The 23,765-nt window shown below is 51.5% G+C and overlaps 2 protein-coding genes across 4 annotated transcripts; one reads left to right on the top strand and one right to left on the bottom strand.

The window, feature by feature from the left end:
• Positions 1–1,790: 1,790 nt before the first annotated feature.
• HAGH (hydroxyacylglutathione hydrolase) lies at positions 1,791–21,406 on the bottom strand. Of its 3 annotated transcripts, XM_036825064.1 has the most exons (9): positions 21,281–21,406; positions 18,660–18,835; positions 18,082–18,146; positions 15,903–16,020; positions 14,870–14,978; positions 11,359–11,462; positions 10,945–11,046; positions 2,591–2,670; positions 1,791–2,102 (listed from the first exon to the last, which is right to left on the bottom strand). In XM_036825064.1, the coding sequence occupies exons 1-9, from the start codon at positions 21,354–21,356 to the stop codon at positions 2,003–2,005; spliced, it is 930 nt and encodes a 309-aa protein (XP_036680959.1). In that variant the 5' UTR covers positions 21,357–21,406; the 3' UTR covers positions 1,791–2,002. The 3 variants fall into 3 exon arrangements, with proteins under 3 accessions (XP_036680959.1, XP_036680961.1, XP_036680960.1); XM_036825066.1 differs by lacking the exon at positions 14,870–14,978; XM_036825065.1 differs by lacking the exon at positions 10,945–11,046.
• A 119-nt stretch (positions 21,407–21,525) lies between these two features.
• FAHD1 (fumarylacetoacetate hydrolase domain containing 1) lies at positions 21,526–23,151 on the top strand. The gene has a single exon (XM_036825067.1). The coding sequence runs from the start codon at positions 21,819–21,821 to the stop codon at positions 22,482–22,484; it is 666 nt and encodes a 221-aa protein (XP_036680962.1). The 5' UTR covers positions 21,526–21,818; the 3' UTR covers positions 22,485–23,151.
• The last annotated feature ends 614 nt before the right edge of the window (positions 23,152–23,765 follow it).

A 23,765-nucleotide genomic window follows, 5' to 3' on the forward strand; every position in this document is an offset into this window, starting at 1 on the left:
TGTTGAGAGCTCTGGGCTCTTGGAAGACAAGGAGGGACAGCCTGTGGCCTCGGAAGCAGGGTGGTGGGGTGCGTTTTTCTTTACGTTTCTTTAGATGAGGGACGCAGGACTGGGGTGGACACCAGTGGGAAAGGGGGCTTTTGGCAGCTGGTTCCAAGGAGAAGCACTCACCCCTAGTGCGGGCGCTATGCTGCTGGTGGAAACTAGCGAGGAGCTCAGTGTCCCTGGGGAGGGGCTGCCAACGACACGAGCCACCTGGGGGGATGGGCACAGCACCCACAGGTCCACAGCGACACTCGGGCATCACAGACCGAGGCCTCAGCATGTCCTGAGACGCCTGCACCTGCGTGTCTAGTCGCTGGTACAAAGCCATGAAACAAAGCGCCAGGAGAACCCGTGCAAACCCCACTCCATGACACCCTGGGGGTGGGGGCTGCTGCTCACAGGGAGCTTTGGCTCCACCTAGAACATCATCATCTTTGGAGAAGCCCACACAGGCAGCTGCGGAGTGACACGGGCCCGTGCTTGGCTGGGACAGGGACCTGAGGAATCCAGGGGGGCGGCGACAACAACGCTGCGTCATGACCCGTCTGGATGAGGCGTACAGGGGGGTGACATCAACAGCAGCAGCAGCGGGCCTCAGCTGGACAGGAAGAGTGTTCGGTGAGCATCACCACAGCAGGTGAGACCTGAAGACTCGAGCACCCGGCTCAGCGAGCAGAGCCTCGTAGACCCTGGGTCTGTTCTCATCACAGACCAAGGCCACATGGAGAACCTCCAGATCCAGAAATGAGTTGGTTGGGAGGGCTCCCCGCAGCCCTTCCTGCCCCCGCCTGTTCCCCAGTCTCATCCTGTCCTCCTCGCGCCTCGGGGCCCTGGATGCCCCCATGACCCTCTGGGCCCACCCTCCCCATCCCCCCAGCTCGGACCTCCCGGCGGCTCTGCCTGAGATGTGAGGCGGGGTAACCAGGACCAGCCTGAGACTGCAGGAGAGGAGCCAATTCCCAGGATGGCCAACCAAGAGCAGAAGGAACAGCTACAGAGCAGGGACACCACATGCAATCTCAAGAGCAGGCTCCCTGCACACTGCCACCAGGAGGAAGGACTCGGGGCCTCTCCCTGCCGGGGGCCCAAGAGGCCTACCCCCAAGCAGGGGCGGCACAGTGCCAGCAGTGGTGCTGACGCCACACAGGCGCCCAGGGCATCCCCACCTCACACAGACGTCCCCGTGTCCCTCCTGTCAGCTCCTCTGCCCACACGAGGCATAGTGCCCCACACTGGTTCCTGGGAACGTCCCTGGGACTGGCCAGCCTTTACAGGGACGGGTGTGCAGAGCTTGGAGCTCCTCGGGTACCACATGCCACAGCCTCCCAGCCTGTACTCTCCCCGCCCGAGCCCCCAGACCCAGCCCCACAATGGAGGCAGCTCTTCAGCATCACCCCAGCCCAGGTAGGTGCTCCAGGCCTGCCCCAGCCCTGGAATTCCACTGCACATCAACACAGACACGAGGACATGATGATGTCATCAAACATGAGAGGATGACTTCCTCTAGAGGTAGCTGGGGGAGGGGGGAGGGGAGGGAGGGGACGATGCCAGGTAAGGGGAGTGTGCCTCTCCCAGGGGCCTTCTTCTGGTAAGCATGGACTTCGAGGAATGACAACCAGGGCGTGCCGGCCTCACCGGGGGCAGGGCGGGTACGACTCTTACTGGGGCATCATATGGGGGCTCACACGGCAACTATGGGGGCCCCGTGGAAAGGCTGGAGACAACACACAGTCTGCAAGCAGAGCTTCCGGGAATAAACACTTTCTAAACTTCTCTTATAAATATGCATTAGAACATTTGATAACACAAGCAAAGCGCTCTGAAATTAATTTAAAATTAAACTGAGACTGAATTTCTTGCACTCCTAGCCAGAAATTCACCTAACACACCTGAATACCCAGATGTGGTTGAAGGTGGCCACAGCAGCAGCCTTGGACACCCAGGCCCCGTGGCCACCTCAGTCCCGCGGCACCTTGAACTGGTCCTTCTCTTTGCGGATGGCCCTCATGGTGGTCACAGGGTCCATCTCACCTGCGTGCTGCTGCACAGTCTTCTCCCTGCGGAAGCCAAGCACCAGGCTGCAGGCCGCACCCCGCACCCGCGGGCCCACCGCCCCTCCCAGGGCACCGGGGAAGAAAAAGAGCCTGTAGGAGGCGGGACGTTCTTAAAAATGAAGTGCGACAGCCAACGGCCAACTCAGGTGTTTCTAACTGTGGGAAACATGCTGGCCGAGCCAGTCCTGCTGGTGACCCGGAAAGCGGGGACACCAACTCCACGCTGGCATCTGGCACTGCCCAGCGCCTAGAGGCTCCCCAAGCACAAGTCTCATCCACCTATGGATCCAGACTCCAGGGTCAGAAAGGACCCTACACCCTAGCCAGGGCGCCAAGAAAAGCGTCCCCCTTTAAGAAGAAGTGTATCATTCTTTGGCTACACTTTAAACAGAGATTTCAGGGCAGCCTCCTCTCCCACCCGGGCTCTTCAGGAGTCAGGGTGGTGGAGGCGGAGATGCCCAAGGACAGCATGGGACCCACCGCTCCCTCACCTCACTCTCATGAATGGGTTGTAGGTGAACTCCTCTGCGATGGTGGATGGCACCGTGGGCTCCCCGATGCTGTACTTCTCCTGCAAGAAAAGTGGGTCCCTTTAATGCGAAAACTTCTAAAGGTGACACTTCAAAAAGCCTCCTAATGGTCTTCCAATGTCGTCCGACTGAGAAGATAAAGTGAGCAGTGGGTCAGCACCAGGACAGGCCCTTCCCTGCCCGTGGAGAGGAGATGTGAGTGCTCCAGCTGCCACCAACAACCCTCTCTCCTTCCCTTGCTGTCTTGGAGGTGCAGGGGCACAAGGAGCTTTCTTTTCATTAATACAGAAGTCATAACTAACAAAAATGCAGAAGACAGAAAAGAAGAAAACATAGCCCCACCCCCAAGACAGCATGTGGGTCGTGAGCACCTCACTGCCAGGAAGAACAGCGAGGCAACAGGTTCCCGGGGTCCCTCCCCTGCGGTGACAGCCCCCCAGAGGGCAGGTGTCATCACAGGGTGTTCAGGCAGCTCGTCACCTCCACTCAGGACCAGGACGGCCTTGCTTCAAATCAACACTGACCAGGGCAGGCGGAGAGAAGACGCATACTGGGACATCTGGCCAACTGTTCACTCCTATAGAAATGCCTACAGGAAGGAGGTCAGAGTTAACAGCTGGGGGTCTCCACCCTGCCCGCAGCCCCTGCCCTGCTACTGCTGGGCTCACCTTGAGGGCCACAGGGCCAGTGAGTGGACAGCCATTGTCAGCACCCACACCCAGGCTTCCTGACCATCAGGGGCCCTCAGACCCAAAGGTCCTGATCCCACCCACACTGAGCAGTGGCATCGAGAAGTAATCCTTTAACCGCTGGAGGTGAGTCAAGTTGGAGTCTGGTGGGAGGTCAAGATGAAGGCTTAGGGACTTCCCTGTTGGTGCAGTGGTTAAGAATCCGCCTGCCAATGCAGGGGACACGGATTTGAGCCCTGGTCCGGGAAGATCCCACATGCTGCGGAATAACTAAGCCCGTGCGCCACAGCTATTGACCCTGCACTCTAGAGCCTGCGAGCCACAACTACTGAGCCTGCGTGCCACAACTACTGAAGCCCATGTGCCTAGAGCCCATGCTCCACAAGAGAAGCCACCACAATGAGAAGCCTGCGCACCACAATGAAGAAGAGTAGTCCCCACTCGCCGCAAGTAGAGAAAGCCCATGCAGCAATGAAGACCCAACGCAGCCAAAAAATTAATTAATTAATTATTTTTTAAAAAGATGAAGGCTTATTGCTAATCTCTGAACTTTCCCTTCTGGTGAAAACAAGCATAGAATGTTTTATAATATTCCCTGCACTTCCTCCGATATTCTCACTCCTCCTAAGAAATCTTCCTCCACCTTTTATGAAGGAAGAAAACAACTGAACTATTCTAAGGATAATTTTAAAACAGGTCCTTGTAGGCATAGTTGGGGGAGTGTAAACTGTCATAACCTTTTGGATTATCTATTAAGATGAGCGTTAACATGCAGAGACTTTTCCTACAGAAGTATGAAGCACACAAATGTAAAGACTTACATTTGAGGATGTTGTTCACTGTAGCACAGTTTATAAGAGCAAAAATGTTGGAAACTCTAACTGTTCTCCCTAATTGGATTGGTAAAATGATTTATGGTTGACGTCCACACATTAGTATGTTTTACTTATTAAAAAGAAGGAAAGTAAGATGGATAAATAGGCAGCGATAAAATTAGTAAAATGTTACTAGAAAGGTGTTGGGTATATGACTGTTCACTATGAAATTCTTTCATCTTTTCTGTATGTGTGAAAATTTTCATAATAAAAAGTTGAAAAGGCTAAAAAAAAGTTTAACACAGTTCAGTATAACCTATGTGTCAAAGAAGAAATCACAAGGGATATCTTAAAATATTTCAAATTGAAGATAATGAAAATAAAGCATGTCAAAATTTGTGCTGCTAAAGCAGTACTTGGGGGTAAGTTTTTAGCTTTAAGTGCTTATATTAGAAAAGAAGAAAGATCTAAAATCAATGACCGGGACTTCCCTGGTGGCACAGTGGTTAAGAATTCGCCTGCCAAGGCAGGGGACGTGGGTTTGAGCCCTGGTCTGGGAAGATCCCACATGCCGTGGAGCAACTAAGCTAATAATTATAAAAATAATTATTTTTATTAAATAATAAAAAATAAAATCAATGACCTTGGGTTCCATACTAAGAATCTATAAAAAGAAGAGCAAAGCAAATCCAAAGTAAGTAGAAGGAAAGAATTTTTTAAACTTTATCTTTTTAAGAACAGAAATCAGTGCAATGGAAAAACAAAGAAAATTAAGGCAAAAGTTGTGCTTTTAAAAGATCAACAAAATTGATAAGAACAATGAAAAAAATTGCCAACATCAGAAATGAAAGAGGGGCAATCACTACAGATCCAACAAATATTGGCGGTGGGCGGCGGGGGGGTTGGCGGTTTAAATCATATTGATCTAAAATAAAAGCTAAAACTATAAAGGTTCCAAAAGAAAACACAGGAGGTTTTTTTGACCTTGGCAAAAGCGAAGATTTTTTAGATGGGAGATAAAAAGTATGAACCACAAAAGAAAATTAATATGCTGGACTTCATCAGAATTTAAAATGTTTGCTCTTCAAAAGACACTGTTGAGAAAACAAAAGGCAAGTCACAGAATGGGAGAAACTATTCACAATACACATATCTGAAAAAGGACTTGTACCTAGAATATACTTTAAAAAAAAAAAACTTATTATTCAACAATAAGAAGACAATCCAGTTTTTTAAATAGGCAAAAAATCTGAACAAACTCTTCACAAAATGGCCAACAGGCACATGGAAAGATGTTCAACATTATTAGGCACTAGGGAAATGCAAATTAAAACCATAATGAAATACTACTACACACCCATTAAAATGACTAAAAAAGACAGACAATACCAAGTGTTGGTGAGGACGTGGAACACCTGGAACTCTCATACTTTGCTGGTGGGAATGTAAAACAATACAGTCGCTTAGAAAACAGCTTGGCAGTTTCTTTACAAGTTTCGACTTGGGACTTCCCTGGTGGTCCAGTGGTAAAGAATCCGTCCTGCAATGCAGGGGACGTGGGTTTGATCCCTGGTCAGGGAACTAAGATCTCACATGCCATGGGGCAACTAAGCCCAGGCGCCACAACTACTGAGCCCACGCACCTCAACTAGAGAGCCCCACATGCCGTGAACTACAGAGCCCACATGCTCTGAAGCCCGTGCGCCACAACTACAGAGATAAAACCTGCACGCCACAACTAGAGAGAAGCCCGTGCACTGCAATGAAAGATCCCGCGTGCCGCAATGAAAGATCCCACGTGCCGCAAAGATCCTGCATGCTGCAACTAAAGACCCAATGCAGCCAAAAATAAAAAAACAAAATAAATTTTAAAAAAGACTGAACAAGTTTCGACTTAATACATACACCTAATACAACCCAGCTGTTCCACTCCTAGATATTTACTCAAGAGTAATTAAAACATGTGTCACACGAAGACTTGTACACAAACGTTCATAGCAGCTTTATTCACAATGGCCAATAACTAGAAACACAAATGTCTATCGACAGGTGAATGGATAAACAAAATGTGGTAATATCCAAACAAAGGAATACTACCTGGCAGTGAAAAGGAATGAACTGATACATGCAGCAACATGAATGAATCTCAAAATCATTCTGCTGAGTAAAAAAAAGATGAAAGAATACATACTGTATAGTTCCATTTATATGAAATTCTAGAAAATGTGAACTAAGTTCTAGTGGCATACTGGAGCAGGGCAGAGAAAATGAGGCATGAGGAAGTTTTGGGGGGGTGATGGAAATGTTATGTATCTTAAATATAGTGGGAGTTGTTTAATTGGTATATACGTCTGTCAAAATTCACTCAATTGTTCACTTTAAATGGATGCAATTTATTACATGTGAACTAAACCTCAACAAGCTTGATAATAAAAAGGGAAACTATGAAAACTATGCCAGTAAATTTGAAAACCTTGATGAAATGGACAAATTCCTTGAAAGATACTAGTTGCTAACAAAACTGACTCAAGAAAATATAAAAATCTAACAGCCCCACACAAATTAAAGACATTAATTCATAACAAAAAAATCTTTCCACAAAAAAGAATTCAATGTCCAGAAGGCTATGTCAGTGAATTCTAACAATCACTAAAGGAAGAAATAATAACTATCATAGAAAAACTCTTTCAGAAAATAGGAGGAAGCACTTCCAACTCGTTTTATGAGGCCAGCGTTACCCTGATATTAGACAAAGACATTACAAGAAAATAAAACTACAGACCAATATCCCTTATGAACACAGACACAAAAATAGACACGACTAAGGTTTATCCAGAAAGCAAGGTTGGTTTAACATTTGAAACCAAGTGAAAAACTTCACCACATTAACAGAGTAAGGGAGAAAAAAATGTATGATTACATAATAGATGAAAAATCATTTGACAAAATTCAACACCCACTCATGACAAAAACTCTCAGAAAACCAGGAATATATGTGAACTTCAACAACTTGATAAAGAAGACTTACAAAAAACTCACAGCTAATATCATACTTAATGGTGAAAGACTGAATGCTTTCCCCCTAAGACTGGGAACAAGCCAAAGGTGTCCACTCTCACCATGTCTACTTAACACTGTCCTAAAGATCTTAGCCAGTGCAACAAGGCAAGAAAAATAATTAAAAGGCATATAGACTGGAAAGGAAGAAATAAAACTATCTTAATGTTGATGGCATGATTGTGTGCTAAGGAACCTATGAAAAAGATGCTAGACTAAGTGAGTTAAGCGAGGTCACAAGGAAACAAGGTCAAAATACAAAAATCAATTGTATTTCTGAAGACTATCAATAATCATATACAGTAAAATCTAAAACCATGAAGTATTTAGGGATACATTTAACAGTATGTGCAAGATCTTTAACACTGAAAATTACAAAATACTGCTGAGAAAAACTAAAGACCTTAATAAATGTAAGGCTATATCATACTTATGGAAAGACGCCATATCGTTAGGATCTCAAGTCTCTCCAAATCTTTTGTTACAACACAATCAAAAGCCAAGCTGGGGCTTCCCTGGTGGCGCAGTGGTTGAGAATCTGCCTGCCAATGCAGGGGACACGGGTTCGAGCCCTGGTCCGGGAAGATCCCACCTGCTGCGGAGCAACTAGGCCCGTGAGCCACAACTACTGAGCCTGCGCGTCTGGAGCTTGTGCTCCGCAACAAGAGAGGCCGCGACAGTGAGAGGCCCGCGCACCGCGATGAAGAGTGGCCCCCGCTTGCCGCAACTAGAGAAAGCCCTTGCACAGAAACGAAGACCCAACACAGCCAAAAATAAATATAAATTTTTTAAAATTAAAAAAAAAAGCCAAGCTTTTTGTAGAAATTAACAAGATGATCCTAAAATTTATATGAAAATGTAAAGGACTTAGAAGAGCCAAAATGAATTTCAAAAAGGAATAAAGTTAGAGGATTTATACTACCTGATTCTTAGACTTACCATAAGCTACAGTGATCAGGACAGTACTACTGACGCAAGAATAAGTCATGTAGATCAATGGAACAGAATAGAGTCCAGAAGTAGATTCATGCCCACATGGTCCATTTTATTCAGTAAAGATGCCAAGGTCATCCAATGAAGAAAGGAAAGTCTTTTCATCTAATGGTGCTGAGCAACTAGATGTCAATATGCAAAAAAGTGAACTTCTACCCTTACCTTACACCACAAACATTAACTTGAAGTGGATCACTGACCTAAACATAAATTTATATAAACATAAAAGCTAAGACTATACAACTGCTAGGAGAAAACAGAGGACAAAGTTTTTGTGATGTAGGGGTACGCAAAGATTTCTTAGGACACAAAAAGCATAAAAGAAAATATTAATAAACTAAACTTCACCAAAAGTATAAACTTTTATTCTTTGAAAGACACTGTTAAGAAAATGGAAAGGCGGGGCTTCCCTGGTGGCGCAGTGGTTGAGAGTCCGCCTGCCAATGCAGGGGACACGGGTTCGAGCCCTGGTCTGGGAGGATCCCACATGCCGCGGAGCAACTAAGCCCGTGAGCCACAGCTACTGAGCCTGCACGTCTGGAGCCCGTGCTCCGCAACAGGAGAGGCCGCGACAGTGAGAGGCCCGCGCACCGTGATGAAGAGTGGCCCCCGCTCGCCGCAACTAGAGAAAGCCCTCGCACAGAAATGAAGACCCAACACAGCCAAAAATAAATTAATTAATTAATTTAAAAAAAAAAAAAAAAAAAGAAAATGGAAAGGCAAGCCACAAACTGGGATAAAATATTTGAGATATATATCTGACAAAGACTTGTTTCCAGAATGTATAAGGAATTCTCACAACTCAGAAGACAACTGAGTTTTTAAAATGGAAAAAAAGACTTGAACATATACTTCACAAAAGAAGACATGTAAAGGACCAATAGGTACATGAAAGGACACTCAGTATCATTAGCCATCAGAGAAATGGAAACTTAAAAACTACAAGCTGGGCCTTCCCTGGTGGCACAGTGGTTGACACTCTGCCTGCTAATGCAGGGGACACGGGTTCGAGCCCTGGTCTGGGAAGATCCCACATGCCGCGGAGCAACTAGGCCCGTGAGCCAGAATTACTAAGCCTGCGCGTCTGGAGCCTGTGCTCCGCAACAAGAGAGGCCACGATAAGAAGAGGCCCGCGCACCGCGATGAAGAGTGGCCCCCGCTCACCGCAGCTAGAGAAAGCCCTCGCACAGAAACGAAGACCCAACACAGCCACAAATAAATAAATTAAAAAAAAAAAAAAAAAAAACTACAAGCTACCACGACACACCTATTAGAATGGCTAAAATTTAAAAGATCAGCAATACCAAGCGTTGGTGAGCATGTGGATCTACTGGAACTCACACATTGCTAGTGAGGATGCCAAATGGTACAACTAATTGGAAAAGTTTGGTAGTTTCTTAAAAGTTAAACATACACTTACCACACAACCCAGCAATTACACTCTTAGGTATGTTCCCACAAGCAATGAAAACATGTGTCCACACAAAGACCTGCACACAAACGTTCACAGTAATTTTATTTAAAATAGCAAAAAACTGGGAACTACCCAAGAGTCCATCCAGGTGAGTGGATAAACTGTAGTATGTCCATATGAGATACTACTCAGAAATTAAAAAAAAAAAAATCTTGAAAACATGCTGAGCAAAAAGAGCCAGACACAACAGAGTAATGTTGTGTGATTCTGTTTATATGAAAATCTAGAAAAGAGTAATTTATAATGACAGAAAGCAGATCAGTAGTTGGGGACTGAATGGGGAGGGGCAAGGAACCTTCTACGATAGAGGAAATGTTCTCTATCTTGATTATAGTGGGGCTGACACAGGAGCATATACTGTCAAAATTCAAACTGTATAATGCTCACTTAAAACAGGTATGTTTTATTGTATGTAAATTATCCTCAAGCAGATAACCATGAAAAGAATAAGCTCAATATGTTTGGACTGCTATGGAAAGAGCACTAAGACCCATTATTAAGTGACAAGGAAGCCACAAAACAACACACAGGATGAGTTTTTTATATTAAGTATTCTTAGGTGCACACCGTAAAAAAAAAAAAAAAGGAATAATATTTATCAACCTATTACGGTAGTGTCTGAATTTTTATAAGTATTATTTTGCAAGCCCACCTCGCAAAATTGATAAAGATGCTTGACAAAAACAGGTGACTTATGAAAGAAACAAAACTATGAGACCATTCCTCACTGAACTCAGCAGAAGGGAGCCCAGCACCTGAGGACTCCCAGGTGTGTGCGTTTCTTATCAACACCATTTCTCAGTGACTGAAGAAGGAACACAGACACCTGAGTCCAGGAGAACGTCCTCAGCCCAGCTGCCTGCAGCAGCGTTTACAAACCCCCCCTCAGAAGATGCCTCCAGGACAACACGCCAACCCCTGGGCCAAGCCACGGGGCATGTTGGAGGCCGTGTTTGAAATAAATGCCTTTCAGACAAGCAGCCTCCAGGGTGAATCCACTGCCCACAGACAGCAGGGAGGGGCTGGGACCTGCTGCTTCGGTCTCACCTGGGCATTTGTTGAAAATGCAGTATCCCAGGCCCAGCCCGGACCCACAGAGTCAGAAAGGATCTTAAGCAGACAACCAGGGCTTCTTGCTCCAAGCTGGGCTGTCTAAACCCCGCCTCGCCCACTGCCTGGAGGAGCACTTTCTGCCCACTCTGAAGCGGGCACCGTGAGCTCCGTGCTCCTGGGAAAGTGGCAGCACCGTGCCTGACCCTAGGACGCGCCCGAGTGCATCACGCTCACCTTGGCCCAGGCCAGTTTCTCCTGGATGGCGGCGTTGCTGGGCTCCACATGGCGAGCAAACTTGAGGTTGTTGATGGTGTATTCGTGGCCACAGAACACTCTCTGGGGAAAAAGCCAAGCCCGCCAGCTCTGAGGAGACTCGTTAACCCGCCCTCTAGCCCCTCAGAGACGGGTGTGAGGGACCTGGCTGGTCCTGGGGGCAGCACCCACGAGACGTCCCTCAGGACAAGGACACGTCTTGCGTGTATGTTAAATGACAATGAAAAGCATGCTTAAAGAAAAAACACACTTCCAGAAGCAATGCCTCTACCCTCCTGCTCCTCCCAAGATGCAGGGGAGACCCCAATGGGGGGAGCCAGCAGGGTCCTCCCACCACCCGGCGAGCGAGCGGGTGGCGGGTGGGGCACCGCCTACCGTGTCTGGAGGGAGCCGGCCCAGGACCTCAAGCAGGGCTTTGTACATCTCATCCGCTGTCCCCTCGTAGAACTTCCCGCAGCCAGCCACAAACAATGTGTCGCCTGCAAGACAGAACAGCGTGGAGCTGGAGGGGCTGTCAGCAGTGCACACCCCCTCGAGGGCCGGGGCTCCGCTCTGACCCCTGTGCTGACCGGGCCACAGCCCCAGACCTGACCTCCACCCCGACAGGGCCCAGGGACGACCCACGAGTACTGGTTTCTACCCTTCCCAAACCTTTTCCCTCAAGTTGCACTAACTGGCACCACCAGGCCCCAAACAGCTGTTCAGACCCAAACCTTAGGGTCACCCTGGCTGCTCCCTTCACCGCCCAGTCCTATCAGCCATAGCTCTGAGAACCCCCAAAACCCAGCCCTTTCCCCCACCCATCCAGCAGCCCCCTCCCAGGCCAGACCTTCCTGTGACTTCCCTTACTCCCGACAGCCAGCACCATTCTGTAAGACCCCCATGATCTTGCCTGGACCCTCCAGGAGCCCCTCACGCGGGACCACAGCCCCCATGGGCCCTTGAGACACGGACCTGCCACCTCCCAGACTTGCCCCCTTCCTGCCGCAGCCCTCCCCCCACCTGATACCCACCCGGTCTCCACGTGCTGCTTCCCTCCCCCAAGGCTCTTCCCTGAGAACGGGCTTCATGCCCAGCGGACACCCACGGCACATTTGTTATCCAGGCCCCTGGGTCGGGGAGGGCCTGGGACCCCACAATAGGGAGCAACAATCCCCCTCCACCAGCATTTGCCAGGCCTCTTCCCAGGGAGCTCCAGGCCAGGCCAGGCAGGAGCCAAGGCCCACCCAGTGGCCATGGTGCAGCACTGTCCCCTCAGAACAAGACCACAGATGAGTTGGGTAGCCCATGAGCAAAGCCTCAACATGCAGGACTGGGGCTATGCCCTAAAGTACCCCTCAACCTTGTGTCTGGGCACCAGTGAGAGGCCAAGGAGCGCCCAGAGGAGGACAGGCCATGAGCAGGCACAGTAGGCTGGGGGGATCTGGTCCTCCCTCCAGGGACCAGCAGTACCTGCTGTTTACACACCGGAATTTCATGGGCCTCCTGCCACAGGGGCTGGGGAGCCAGCCTGGGCCTCCTCCATGGGGCCATGTCCTCAACCAGAAGGACACTGAGAGACCCGGGGTTCCCCACGTCTCTCCCTGGCAGTGGGACCACCATTCACCTGCACCCCCAGCCTCTCGCTGTCTGCTCTCAACCTTCACCATCAGCTGCTAAGAGTGCCTGGAGGCGTCCCTCCCCTACGCAGGCTGCCCCAACCCCAGGCTCTGCAGAGCCAGCCTTGCCTCTCCTCCCTGCACACTGGGCCATGGTTCTAGCATCGACTTCAGCCTCCATTTCCCCACCGCCGCCACCTGAGCTGCTCCTGGCGCTCGCTGCCATGAGTTCCCAAATCTGAGGTCCCAGATCCTGACCTCTCAAACACAGACAACCCGCTAGTGCCATCACAGCACCCTGCTCCAGGCCTGCCCCTCCAGACAGCCATCCCATCTTCCTCCCCTGCTCTGTGGGTGCCCAGTCCTGCCCACCACGTCCCAGGGCCACATGCACACCCTTCTCTGGGCTGTCACCTCCTCTGCTTGCATCCTTTTCCCTTTGTTCAGCTCACCCCAGAGGAGAAGGGAGCGGGGCTATGGGTCACTCACATCCAAGCTCGAGGCCTGGAGCTGCCAGTCACCTCACCTCTGGACGCTGCAGTTTCCTCAGCCGTGCACACAGAGGCCAGCTAGGGCCCTGCTGGACTGCCCTGCTCCCCTGGTCCTCACTGCTGATGCCCCAGACAGCTCAGCTTCACCACTGAGGACCCTGTGTGACTCTCACCTATTTATTATAAAAGCTACCAATTAGACAACACGCTCCCCTGCCGGCCGCTGTCATGCGGACTAGAGAACAGCACGTGCAGGACACGGTCCAGGGCCTGCCTGGCGGTAACCAGCCCTCTACACCTTCCACAGCCGGCACTCAGCTTCTAACATGAGTGCGGTCCAAGGGGGCCACCGCCACGGGCCCGCACAACCCCAGGCTCTGCCGGGGGGCAGACGGACACCCAGGGGCCGGGCAGCAGGGCAGGGACAGGAGCGCAGTTGTGAGAGTTCACCGGGCCCAGCGCTGGTTCCACACCCCTCACCTCACACCCACAACCACCCAGTGGGGGAGACCCCACACCCACCACTGACGCAGGAGAAACTGTGCTTAAGAGAGGGGGTCACACCTTGCGCAGGCAGCCGGCCCACCTGCCCCAAAGCGCTGTTTGCCGAGGCCCATCGGGAGGCCAGGGGCTCCCACAACATGCCCAGGGGCCCATGGCCCACACTCAGCAGTTGGCTCAGAGCCCACACATCCTGCTACTGCAGCGAAGACCCTGAAAATGACTGTATTTTTAAAAATAAACATAATAGATTTGGAAATAATTTTGGATTTACAGACAAGCTGCAGGGACAGTCCAGAGGCCCTGTGACCCCTCATTCGGCCTGTGTCTCCCTTCATGCTAGCGTCCCCACCCCTGACCTCATGTGGCTTTCCCATCGACACCCTTTCCCCACTCCAGGAGCCCACACTGCTTCAACTGTTGTATTTTTAAACAAACTTTCACTGCAGTTATAATATCATGATTGTTACATAACTGGGGAAGACTCAGACTGAAAACTGCTTATACTCGTTAAACAAGCTAAGGGGGCAGAGGGGCCTGCTCTGTGCCCATCCACGGCCACTGGCTCACACTGCCCTGAACACCCACTGTCACATGGCCGCTCCGCTTCACAGGTTCCCCAACAACCATCAAGATTCTTCCATTTCCTCTCAAAAGGAGAAACACCTCCAATTGCTGGAAAGGCCTGCTCGCCCCAACCGAGAGCCACTCGCACAGCCCGATGCTGGTGGGGCTTCACCACCACCTTCCAAGCTCTTTGGGCCACCGTGTGCGACACCCTGACCTGGGGCTGGCTTTTGCCAGACCCACTCAGCTCACAGCCCGTGGAAGGATGGGGCAGCGCCCAGCACCAATCAGGCCCCACACAAGGCGGGTCTGACTGGCTCCACTTGGGGTCTCCCTTGGCCCCCCACTTGCCCACCTGTCTGCTGCTGGAGGTAGTGGGGGCTGGGACTGCACCCCCACCAGGCAGAGTCTCTCAAGGAAAGGCTTGTCCCCATGCACCTGACAGCGATGACCAGGATCAGAGGGGCGCATTCGGGCCAGCCCCGCCAGGAGGTAGCACCCCCACCATGTTCGCACCATGGCTGCCTGTACCCTGGATGTGTTTGAAGCCGAGTCCCAAGCTCTACCCTGAGGGCTGTGGTCCTCCTCACAGAGCCCAGCACAGTCTGCCTGGCAGGAGATGCTCTGCTGCTCTGCCACTCTGCCCAAAGGTGTGCAAAGCCATCCCTACACCAAGAGAGTCTTTGCAAAGAACGCCAGACCCCCCAGCTCAAACACCTGAATACTCACCTGTGAACACCACGGGGGGCTCGGGACTGTTGGGTTTGCTCACAAAGTAGCAGATGTGTCCGGAAGTGTGACATGGCGTCGACAGGCACTTGACGTTGAGAGACCCCACCTTAAACAGAGCACACACTGGCCTGTGCTCCCTGCGTGTGGGGAGCCTGTCCTAAGGCTCACAGATTCTCCCAGACCCCAGGCCTGCCCCACAGCAGGAGGTGCCATTAAGGGCGGGTGGGCTTCCACAGCCACTGCTCCACTGAGCAAGTCATGGGTCTTGCTGGTGACCACAGGACCCAGTCCTTGAGGGTACCCCAGATGCAGGGACCCCCTGGAAGCCGGTGTTTGCTGGTATGCAAACCAAAGGGTTGATTTTGTTTTCTCCTCAAAACCAGGCCAAATCTGAACCAGGCGTCTTGCCAGAAAAGACACTTTTCCTTCTTAGATGCCTGGCCTTTTGTTTTGTTTCCCTTCTCTGCCTCCACCCCCCACCCCACTCTTTACTTCAAAAACGTTCAAACCTACCAAAAACTAAAATGACAATGAATCCGTGTGCCCTTTACCTGGGTCACTAAATGCTAACAGGTCCCACCTGTGCGGCACCTGCTCTGTTCACACACACATATCCTGACACACTGCCCCTAGACACTCCGCTACATCTCCTGAGAAAAGGACATCCTCCCATATAACCTCACTATCATCAACACCCAAGAAATTTAACACTGATGTGAAATATGATCCCATGTAGAGTCCGTATTTCAATGTCCCCAGTTGTCTCAAAACCATGCATACAGCTTCTCCCCTCAGCCGGTCACCATTTGCACGCTAATTTGCTTGCAATGCTCTCGACAGAAGGGACTATCCAGGCCCAGGCAGCCCCCAGAGCCCATCCACCCATGCACAGGCCAGGTCGTCTCCACAGCTAAGCCCTTGAGTGCCCCTCTGGGTTCCTGGGGTAAGTGAGGGGACAGCCAGCAGGAGGCGGCTCTAGGGCCTGGAGCCCAGCAAGGCCACAGTTGAGCCCCTTCCATTCACTCCTCACCTGCAGTGTGGACAGGTGTGTGACCTTGTGAGTCAGGGCTCCGATCCGGTCATCACCCCCATACACCTTCAACCCAGGCTCCAACTTGACCAGCTTCTCGTTCCCGCCAGCGTGGTCCCTGAAGTCGAAAAGGGGAGCTGGGGCTACTATTGATACGAAGAGGGTTTGCCTGCTTTTACACCCTGACAAAACGGAATTTTTATTTTTCCCAGTTATGTTTCTCAGAAGAGAAATGCATCTTCCAACCCAGGATCCTCGCTTCTTGTCTGTCATTTGGCTCCACTGAAAAAGAATGTCCTCAGACACCACATTCCCAAGAGAGGCACTTCTGTGCCCCTGCCGTGTTGCTGCAGAAGCTTCTGGAGCAGATGAACCAAATCACAAACACCTGGATAATCCCTATGCCCGTGGTTCCCAGACTTTGGGCGCATCAGAGTCACCTGAGGATCTGTAAGCAGTGCCAAGGCCTGACTCCCACCCACACATCCTGATGCAGTGGGCCTGGGCAAGCCCGCAGCCCAGGAGTTTTAAAGGCCCTCAGGTGATTCTGATTCACAGACCAGTGGGTCTGATTCACAGCAGATCACAAAGCTATCTTCTAAAACAATGCACAGCTGCCAGAGGGGGATCTGTCCACCCAGGGACAGGCCAGCTCGGAATGACCTCCCCACATGACTCGAATGTGCAGCCAGCAGTGAGGCACCTCCTGAACACTCATTCAGGAGTTCCCCACGCTTCCCGGGTCAAGAGAAGAGCTCCACGCCTCGGCCTTGTGGGGCGAGAAATACACTAGTGCAAGCCCTGCCAGGGTCTCGGGGCAGGGCTGGGAGTGTCCTGAGCCCAGAAGATTAGCCTTTCCAGGATGAGGCGAGGGCTTTCCAATCACCAGGGAACACCTGCTCCTCACTACACATTCACCTACGGGCCCAGAAACAGCAGGGTTCACAGATAAGAAAGGGCAGCCTTCTGCTCCCTGCCCTGCAGGGGGCTGATACACACAGGCTGGCACCAAGCACTCAGCACACTCATCACTGACCCCCGAAAATGCCACCTATAAGTGGGAGGGTGGCACAGGCCACACCCTGGAGCTCAGTTTGGGGCCTGGTTTAGTTTTATAAGGCATCACAATGTGGGAAAAGCCGTGGGAGAGAGACACGCACTGTGCAAAGCTGGGGAGGTGGAGTCCCCAAGCAGCCCCCCAACGCAGCCCGACAGAGGCCAGAGGAGTAAGGGCGCCTCAGCACCACACGGGGAGGAGTTCCTGAGAGAAGGAGCGGCTGTGCTAAGTAGCCACTGCAGATCCTTGGGCCTAAATCAGTCAGGAAGTTACACCTGATACCCCAGAGGCTAAACAACCCCAAAGATTCTCAGCGACTTAGTTACATCAACCAACAAGTTTCCAACACTTAGCAGACTTTGGCCAACCACATCCACGTGACACTCCCACACAGAAGATGAAAGGTGTCCTTTTACCCGAACACACGCCCCAAGCTCCGAGAGATGCCATAGGAACAGGTTCAAAGACACTAGCTGCCCTTGGGCAGTTATTTGGAAAAGAAAATTCAGAGCCAAATATTTTTTTCCTAGCTTTGAACAGCCTCAAAAGTTTCAAAAACCCACAAGGGCCTTGGGCAGGCAACTCTAGGCCTAAGACCCAAATATAAGAACTTTTTTCATCCTTTAGCCTTCAAATATCAAAAAAAATGCAACCTCTCCAAATATGACTGCTTGATTTTCAAAAACACTAATGTCTAGACTAGTTCATTCCCCGACATCGAGGCCAATTTCCCACCACACAAGCACAAGAGCTTTCAAAGATGTTGCCAAAGGTCCACCCATGGCCACAGGATATACAGCATAAGCCTCTCCCCTTGGAGCCCCCAAGTCACCAGACCCCATCACCAGGCCTGAGGGACACAGGGCAGCAGCACAGAGGCTAGCGCCCAGAAGCCCCGTCAGAACCCCACTGGGGCTGACCCTTAGCTCACAGCTGTGGAGGGGAGAAGGGCTTCCAGGGCTCTGAGCCCCTAGGCTCCCACTTGTGGGGGGACCCCTGGGAGCCTGCAAGCGCCCCACCCCCCTCCACCTGGTGGACACTCCCCCTTGGGGTGTGCGCGGCATAGCTGTTAAGGCCCAAGCAACTCTGCTGGCACAGAAGTTCGGCCTCTGGAGCACTTACCAGTGGTGGTGGGTGGTGAGCACTGTAGTCAGCTTCACACCGTGCTTCCTCACCATTTCTACAACCTGCAACCAAACATGAGGCAGGACACAGGCCACAGTCACACCCCGGCACTGGCTCATCAGTCTGCAGGGTGATGCCCAGTGGAGCCTGCCGATTTGCCCCAGCTCCAGGAGAGCAGGGTGACAAGGAGGCTTTTTCTCCCTTGATCCGTTCGGCAGTTCAGTCCCACCCACAACCTCTCAAAGCCCCTCCAGCAGAGACTGCCACTCCTAGAGGCAGCACTAAGGGGCAGAAAGCCCTGAGGAGGAGGAGAAAGTGCTGAGAAGGGCTCCTACTTCTCTTGCCCAGGGACTCTACAGACAGGAGCCCTTTTCTCTCCACTCCAAAGCCTTTGGTCACTTCCACCCCTCTCACTGGCCCTTTGCCCCTATAACAGAGTGGCTGGACACTAGTTTAATTGTTTTTCAAAAACCAAATGGATTAATTTCTGTTCAGCTTTGGCCAAGTTGCAAGGGCACTGTGGTTATCAAACTCATCAGGAGATGAAGAACTGGTGCTGGGGCCTCGCCTCCCACCTTCTGGGGCTGCACCGGGTCCACAATGGCAGCCTCCTTGGTGTCATCATCGATGATCAGGTACATGTAATTGTCGGTCAGAGCAGGCAGTAACTCAACCTTCATCGTGCCCTGCTCCACGGTCAAGCTCTTCCTTAAATCCGTGTGATGGAGAAAGATTCCCAGCAGGGCTAGACCTGAAGACAAAATGTGGTTCCAGTCAGCGTCCACACGAGGCCACGCTGGGCCGAAGACTTCAAAGCAAGCCCTTGGCCCAGCAGTCCAGGCATCCGGGGAAGTGACATCCCAGGGATGCAACGTGGTGAGCCTCCAAATATGAGGTTTTCTAAGTTCTTTGATAAAGAAGAGGATAGCCTCATTTAACCACATCCGTAAGGAAAACAGAGAACACAATTCATGTTTATAATTGTGGAAATCAGCTCTTTCAGACTTAGGATCCCTATTTTCTTTTTCAAAGGTTCTAAAAGGACACAAATGCCAGCCTGTGCCTGTGATTCAAACCTTTATCAGATGTGACCACTGCCAGTTCTGGGGTTGTTCACACCTGATTCAGAGAAACACCATGAAGAATGAAAGCGCCAGGCCAGGCTCTTTTCCCTCGGCACATGGCTGCCTCTGCAAGCTAACAGAGCCTGAGTCCTGTGCAGTTACTCACAGCCCTTCTCAGGTCTCGAGCCAGAAAAGTAAACAATATCCACTTTCGAATGGCAGGAACTCGAAATTTGGATAATGCACAAAAGCCACCCGGGGCTTGAGAAATGGGACAGCTGGTCACAACTGTTCTAGATTCGAGTATGCATGATACAGAATCACCATCCAACTGAGCCGAAGAAGGCTGCCAGGGTGGGCTGGGAGTGACCGAGGGGCAAAAGCATCCTCCGCCCAGGAGACAGGTGCCAAAATGTTTTCAACAATGAAACTCCTATTCAATCTAAAAATTCCCAAAGGCCCCCAACAATACTTTAAATCTTAGCGTGAAAGGGATTAAAACTGCAAAAGGGGACAGAAGACAGCCATGAAATTCTGGAGTAGGTAGGTGCTGGGGATGGGACCTCTCCAAAAAAAGGGATCCAGAGAGCAGGCAGCATCGACCGACAGACTGATACACCACGTCCATGGGGGCCGTCTGATGCAGAATTCAAGCTCATCTGCCATGGCCAGGGAACTGCCTGAATTGCAGCGTTAAGGATCACACAGAGGTAGCTAAGTCCTCCTTTTGACAACCAGCTGGGCTTTTTCCAGGCCCCTCTCTTCATGCTCGGCAAAACAAACATTTTCATATGATCAGGTTTCTGTGCTATGCCACCTCCTCTTAGCCCCGATACGTGCCATCCGAGCTCCAGGAGGACTACAGAGCAGAGTCAAGGCCAAGCCTTGAGACACATTTTGTTGGGCTTCTCTTGAACTGGATCCCTCCTCCTGCATGGCATCAAAGGGCTGGAGCCCCCTCTGAACGGGGCAGCCACACTCTTGCTGATTCCCTACAGTCCCACTTCCACCACCCGCCTGACTCCTGACACAGAAACTCTTAGCTCTGATGCTCTGACGAGTTCCCTAAATGGAAAAAACCCAGCTCTTTCCTTAATAATGGTGACACACTGCGCACTCCAGAACCTTGACTGCTCTCAGTGAGATCTGGAAGTGGCCAAGGATGGCTTCCTTCTGCTCCATCTCCCTACCTAGGGCTCTGCAGTCATTTAGCTAACTGCTAGCCAGCTCCAAAGACTCAGCTTAACCCACTGCCCCTATTGCTACATCAGCCAGATAAGATATCAGGAAATAAAGGCGATTTCAAAATCAAAGTCAAAATATTCCAACAAAGCAAGAGGTAACACAGTGAAAATGGAATCTGACAGCTGGAAGAGCAGGCCCTTGGAGGTCAGGGCGTCCATCGCCTCCCATTTTTGAGGTGGGTATAGGAGACCCAAAGAGGGCAAGGGTCCCACAGCTCACAGAACCCAGTTCTGCCCCAGGCTTTTCTTGCCGGCCACAGCTCACATGAAAAGCTGTGATTCACTTCGTGGAGAATATACACAGCATTCTGTGCGGCTTCAAGCACAGTTCCATCATCCCAGGCGTTAGAAATAATGGGGTTTGTATGGGGCGCCGCAGTCAAGGAGGATGGGGGCGCTCGCTGGCTGCCGGGCAGACCCTGGGGAACCAGGGGTCCTAAGACAGGGCTCCTGAGCGTCCCTGGAACACCCATTTCCTTACCTAGCACAAATCCTTCAGCAACCCCCAGCTGACAAGTTACCCCACTCTGTTTTCAGCCCTCTCAAAGTCTGACTCAACTGCTGTGTGGCCTTTTCTCGACCCCAATCGGCTTGCCTGCCGACGTCAGTTAGGGGTTAAAATCCTGTGTCAATAAAAAACAGCGTCAGCCGCGGCGGCCCCAGCGGCTCCCCGCCGCCCGCCCGGTGCGGGCCGCGCGCTGGAACGCCTCACGGATTGCGGCCGGCCTAACCGCCGTTAGCCCGGCTACGACGCCAGCCAGGACCCGCCGGCCGGGCGGCTCGCCTCGCCTCGCCCCCGCGGGCCGGTCACCGTGGCCCCGGCCCCTGTCAGGCCAGCGCCTTGGCACCCCGGCCTGTCCGGCCCCGCGGCAGCCCCGGCCCACCTACCCAGGCCGCGACGGGCGCAGGAGGCTCTCAGCGTAGCTAGGGTCCGGTAGCCGAGCAGCCCGCGGCCCAGCACCATGACCGAGGCGGAGGGCGGGCTGCGGCGCGAGGGGCGGGCGGGCTCTTCACGCCAGCGACGGCACACCGCGGCCAATCAGCGCCCGCCGCCCCGCCCCCGGCCAATCAGCGCTCGCGTACAAACCCGTGTCCTCAGCTCGCCCCGCCCTCCGGCCAATCAGCGCTCGCGGCCACACCGGTGCCTCCCTCGCGTCCGGCTGCCGCGGATCTGAGGGCCACCTGAGAGGCACCTGCGCAAGATCCTCAGTTTTTCTCCGGGGAGCGGGCCGTGTCCTGAGGCCGGGCAGCCCCGGGGAAGCCACTGGACAGCCGCTCCCAAGAGGACGGGCGCCGCGACTCCCGGGCACTTGGCGGAGTCCGCGGGACGGCGCTCCGAGGTAGTTGGTCCTCTCCGGGTAGCCTTCGGCGTCCGGTGGCCAGCCGGGCAGAGTCCACGTGACTCCGGGGGGCAACAGGCAGGAGCATGGCTGCCACCAGACCGCTGTCCCGCTTCTGGGAGTGGGGGAAGAACATCGTGTGCGTGGGCAGGAACTACGCAGACCACGTCAGGGAGATGCAGAGCGCCGCACTGAGCGAGCCGGTGCTGTTCCTGAAGCCGTCAACCGCGTACGCCCCCGAGGGCTCGCCGGTCCTCGTGCCCGCCTACACCCGCAACCTGCACCACGAGCTCGAGCTGGCCGTGGTGATGGGCAAGCGCTGCCGCGCCGTCCCGGAGGCCGCAGCCATGGACTATGTGGCCGGCTATGCCCTGTGCCTGGACATGACCGCCAGGGACGTGCAGGACGAGTGCAAGAAAAAGGGGCTGCCCTGGACTCTGGCCAAGAGCTTCACGGCCTCCTGCCCGGTCAGCGCGTTCGTGCCCAAAGAGAAGATCCCTGACCCTCACAACCTGAAGCTCTGGCTCAAGGTCAACGGCGAACTCAGGCAGGAGGGTGAAACATCCTCCATGATTTTTTCCATCCCCTACATCATCAGCTACGTTTCAAAGATCATGACCTTGGAAGAAGGAGATATTATCTTGACCGGGACGCCAAAGGGAGTGGGACCCGTTAAAGAAAACGATGAGATCCAGGCTGGCATACACGGGGTCGTCAGTATGAGATTTAAGGTGGAAAAGCCAGAATATTGAGTGTATACAAAGCACCCTAACTTCTTAACACGTTTCAGGGGGAAGGGGAACAAGACAAAAGCAAGAAAAGGTTATTTAATGTGATAATACTTTAATGAGAAACCAATTTTTTAAGATGATTGGATTGCTATGCCTCAACTCAAGGAAGATGGACCGTCGGAGAAAAACTTGATCTAGAAGAGCTGGGCCAGAAATGGAAATGAGAAGCAGTGCCTCCTAGGAAACAACAAGCCAAATGTTCAGAAAACTTACTTTCCTTTCCTGAAACTGGACTGGATAAGACTTCAGTGGGTCATTCTGGGACCACGTGTTCAAGACTTAAAATCTGCAAAGGAAATGGAAAAGCACGTTTCATCAGTGTTTCCCAAAGCCCCTTGATCATGAAAATCATCTGGAGGTATTTGTAAAAGTAAAAATTTCCAAATTACTGGGCCATCCCAGGCCTAATGTATTAATTAATGGAATCAATCTCTGGCACTCCAAGTGATTCTTATCATGCAAATGTGGAAAAACACTACTCCACATAGTTAATTAAAAGTTTTATTTAATAAGTGAACAATTAATGAAAACCTCACTTGTTTACTTAGGGTGTGTATTCTGGCCCATAGATTCTGAGTTCAGGAGATAATTTTGAAACTATTGTTTCCCAAATAAATATGCTGTCTTTTGTGTGACCTAAAAGTGTACTTTTTTCCCCCCAATAGTGGTTAGGAGGGACACATCCTCATTAAGGGGCTTCAGACCTTGGTCTTTGGCCTTTGGCCTCCAGAATACTGTGCTTTATTAACAGAGTTAATCAGCACCTGTACCTCGCACCCAGCGATAAGGAAGCTTCAGGGAAGTCAAACTGCCTCTGAGTGCTGCTTTTGCTCTCACCTGCTCCCTTCTCTGACAAAAAGCTAAGTGAGATGCACAACACAGCTGTCAGAGTGCCTGGCGGCGTCCTTTAGGCTTAGGCAGGCAGGAGCTCCTGCTGTTAGCCTAAACAGAAGGCACCTGCTGGCTCCTAACATTTATTGAGCACTTAGTACTACTAGGCACTGTGCCAAGAGTTTTCTGTGTATTATTTAATCCTCAACAAAACTGGAGGGTGGTATTATTACTACCATCCCTGTTACACAGATGGAGACAGATTTAGAGGCTAGCCAGCCTGGCTGTATGGTCACTCAGCTAAGTGGCAGAGCCAAGATGTAACCCAGCCATCCCAAGACCAAATCCTGAAGTCTTTTTTTTCCGTATTTTTTTTTATTGAAGTATAGTTGATTTACAATGTTGTGCCAA

The sequence above is a fragment of the Balaenoptera musculus genome, chromosome 15 (assembly GCF_009873245.2).
Source record: "Balaenoptera musculus isolate JJ_BM4_2016_0621 chromosome 15, mBalMus1.pri.v3, whole genome shotgun sequence".
In the NCBI taxonomy this organism is placed as follows: Eukaryota; Metazoa; Chordata; class Mammalia; order Artiodactyla; family Balaenopteridae; genus Balaenoptera; species Balaenoptera musculus.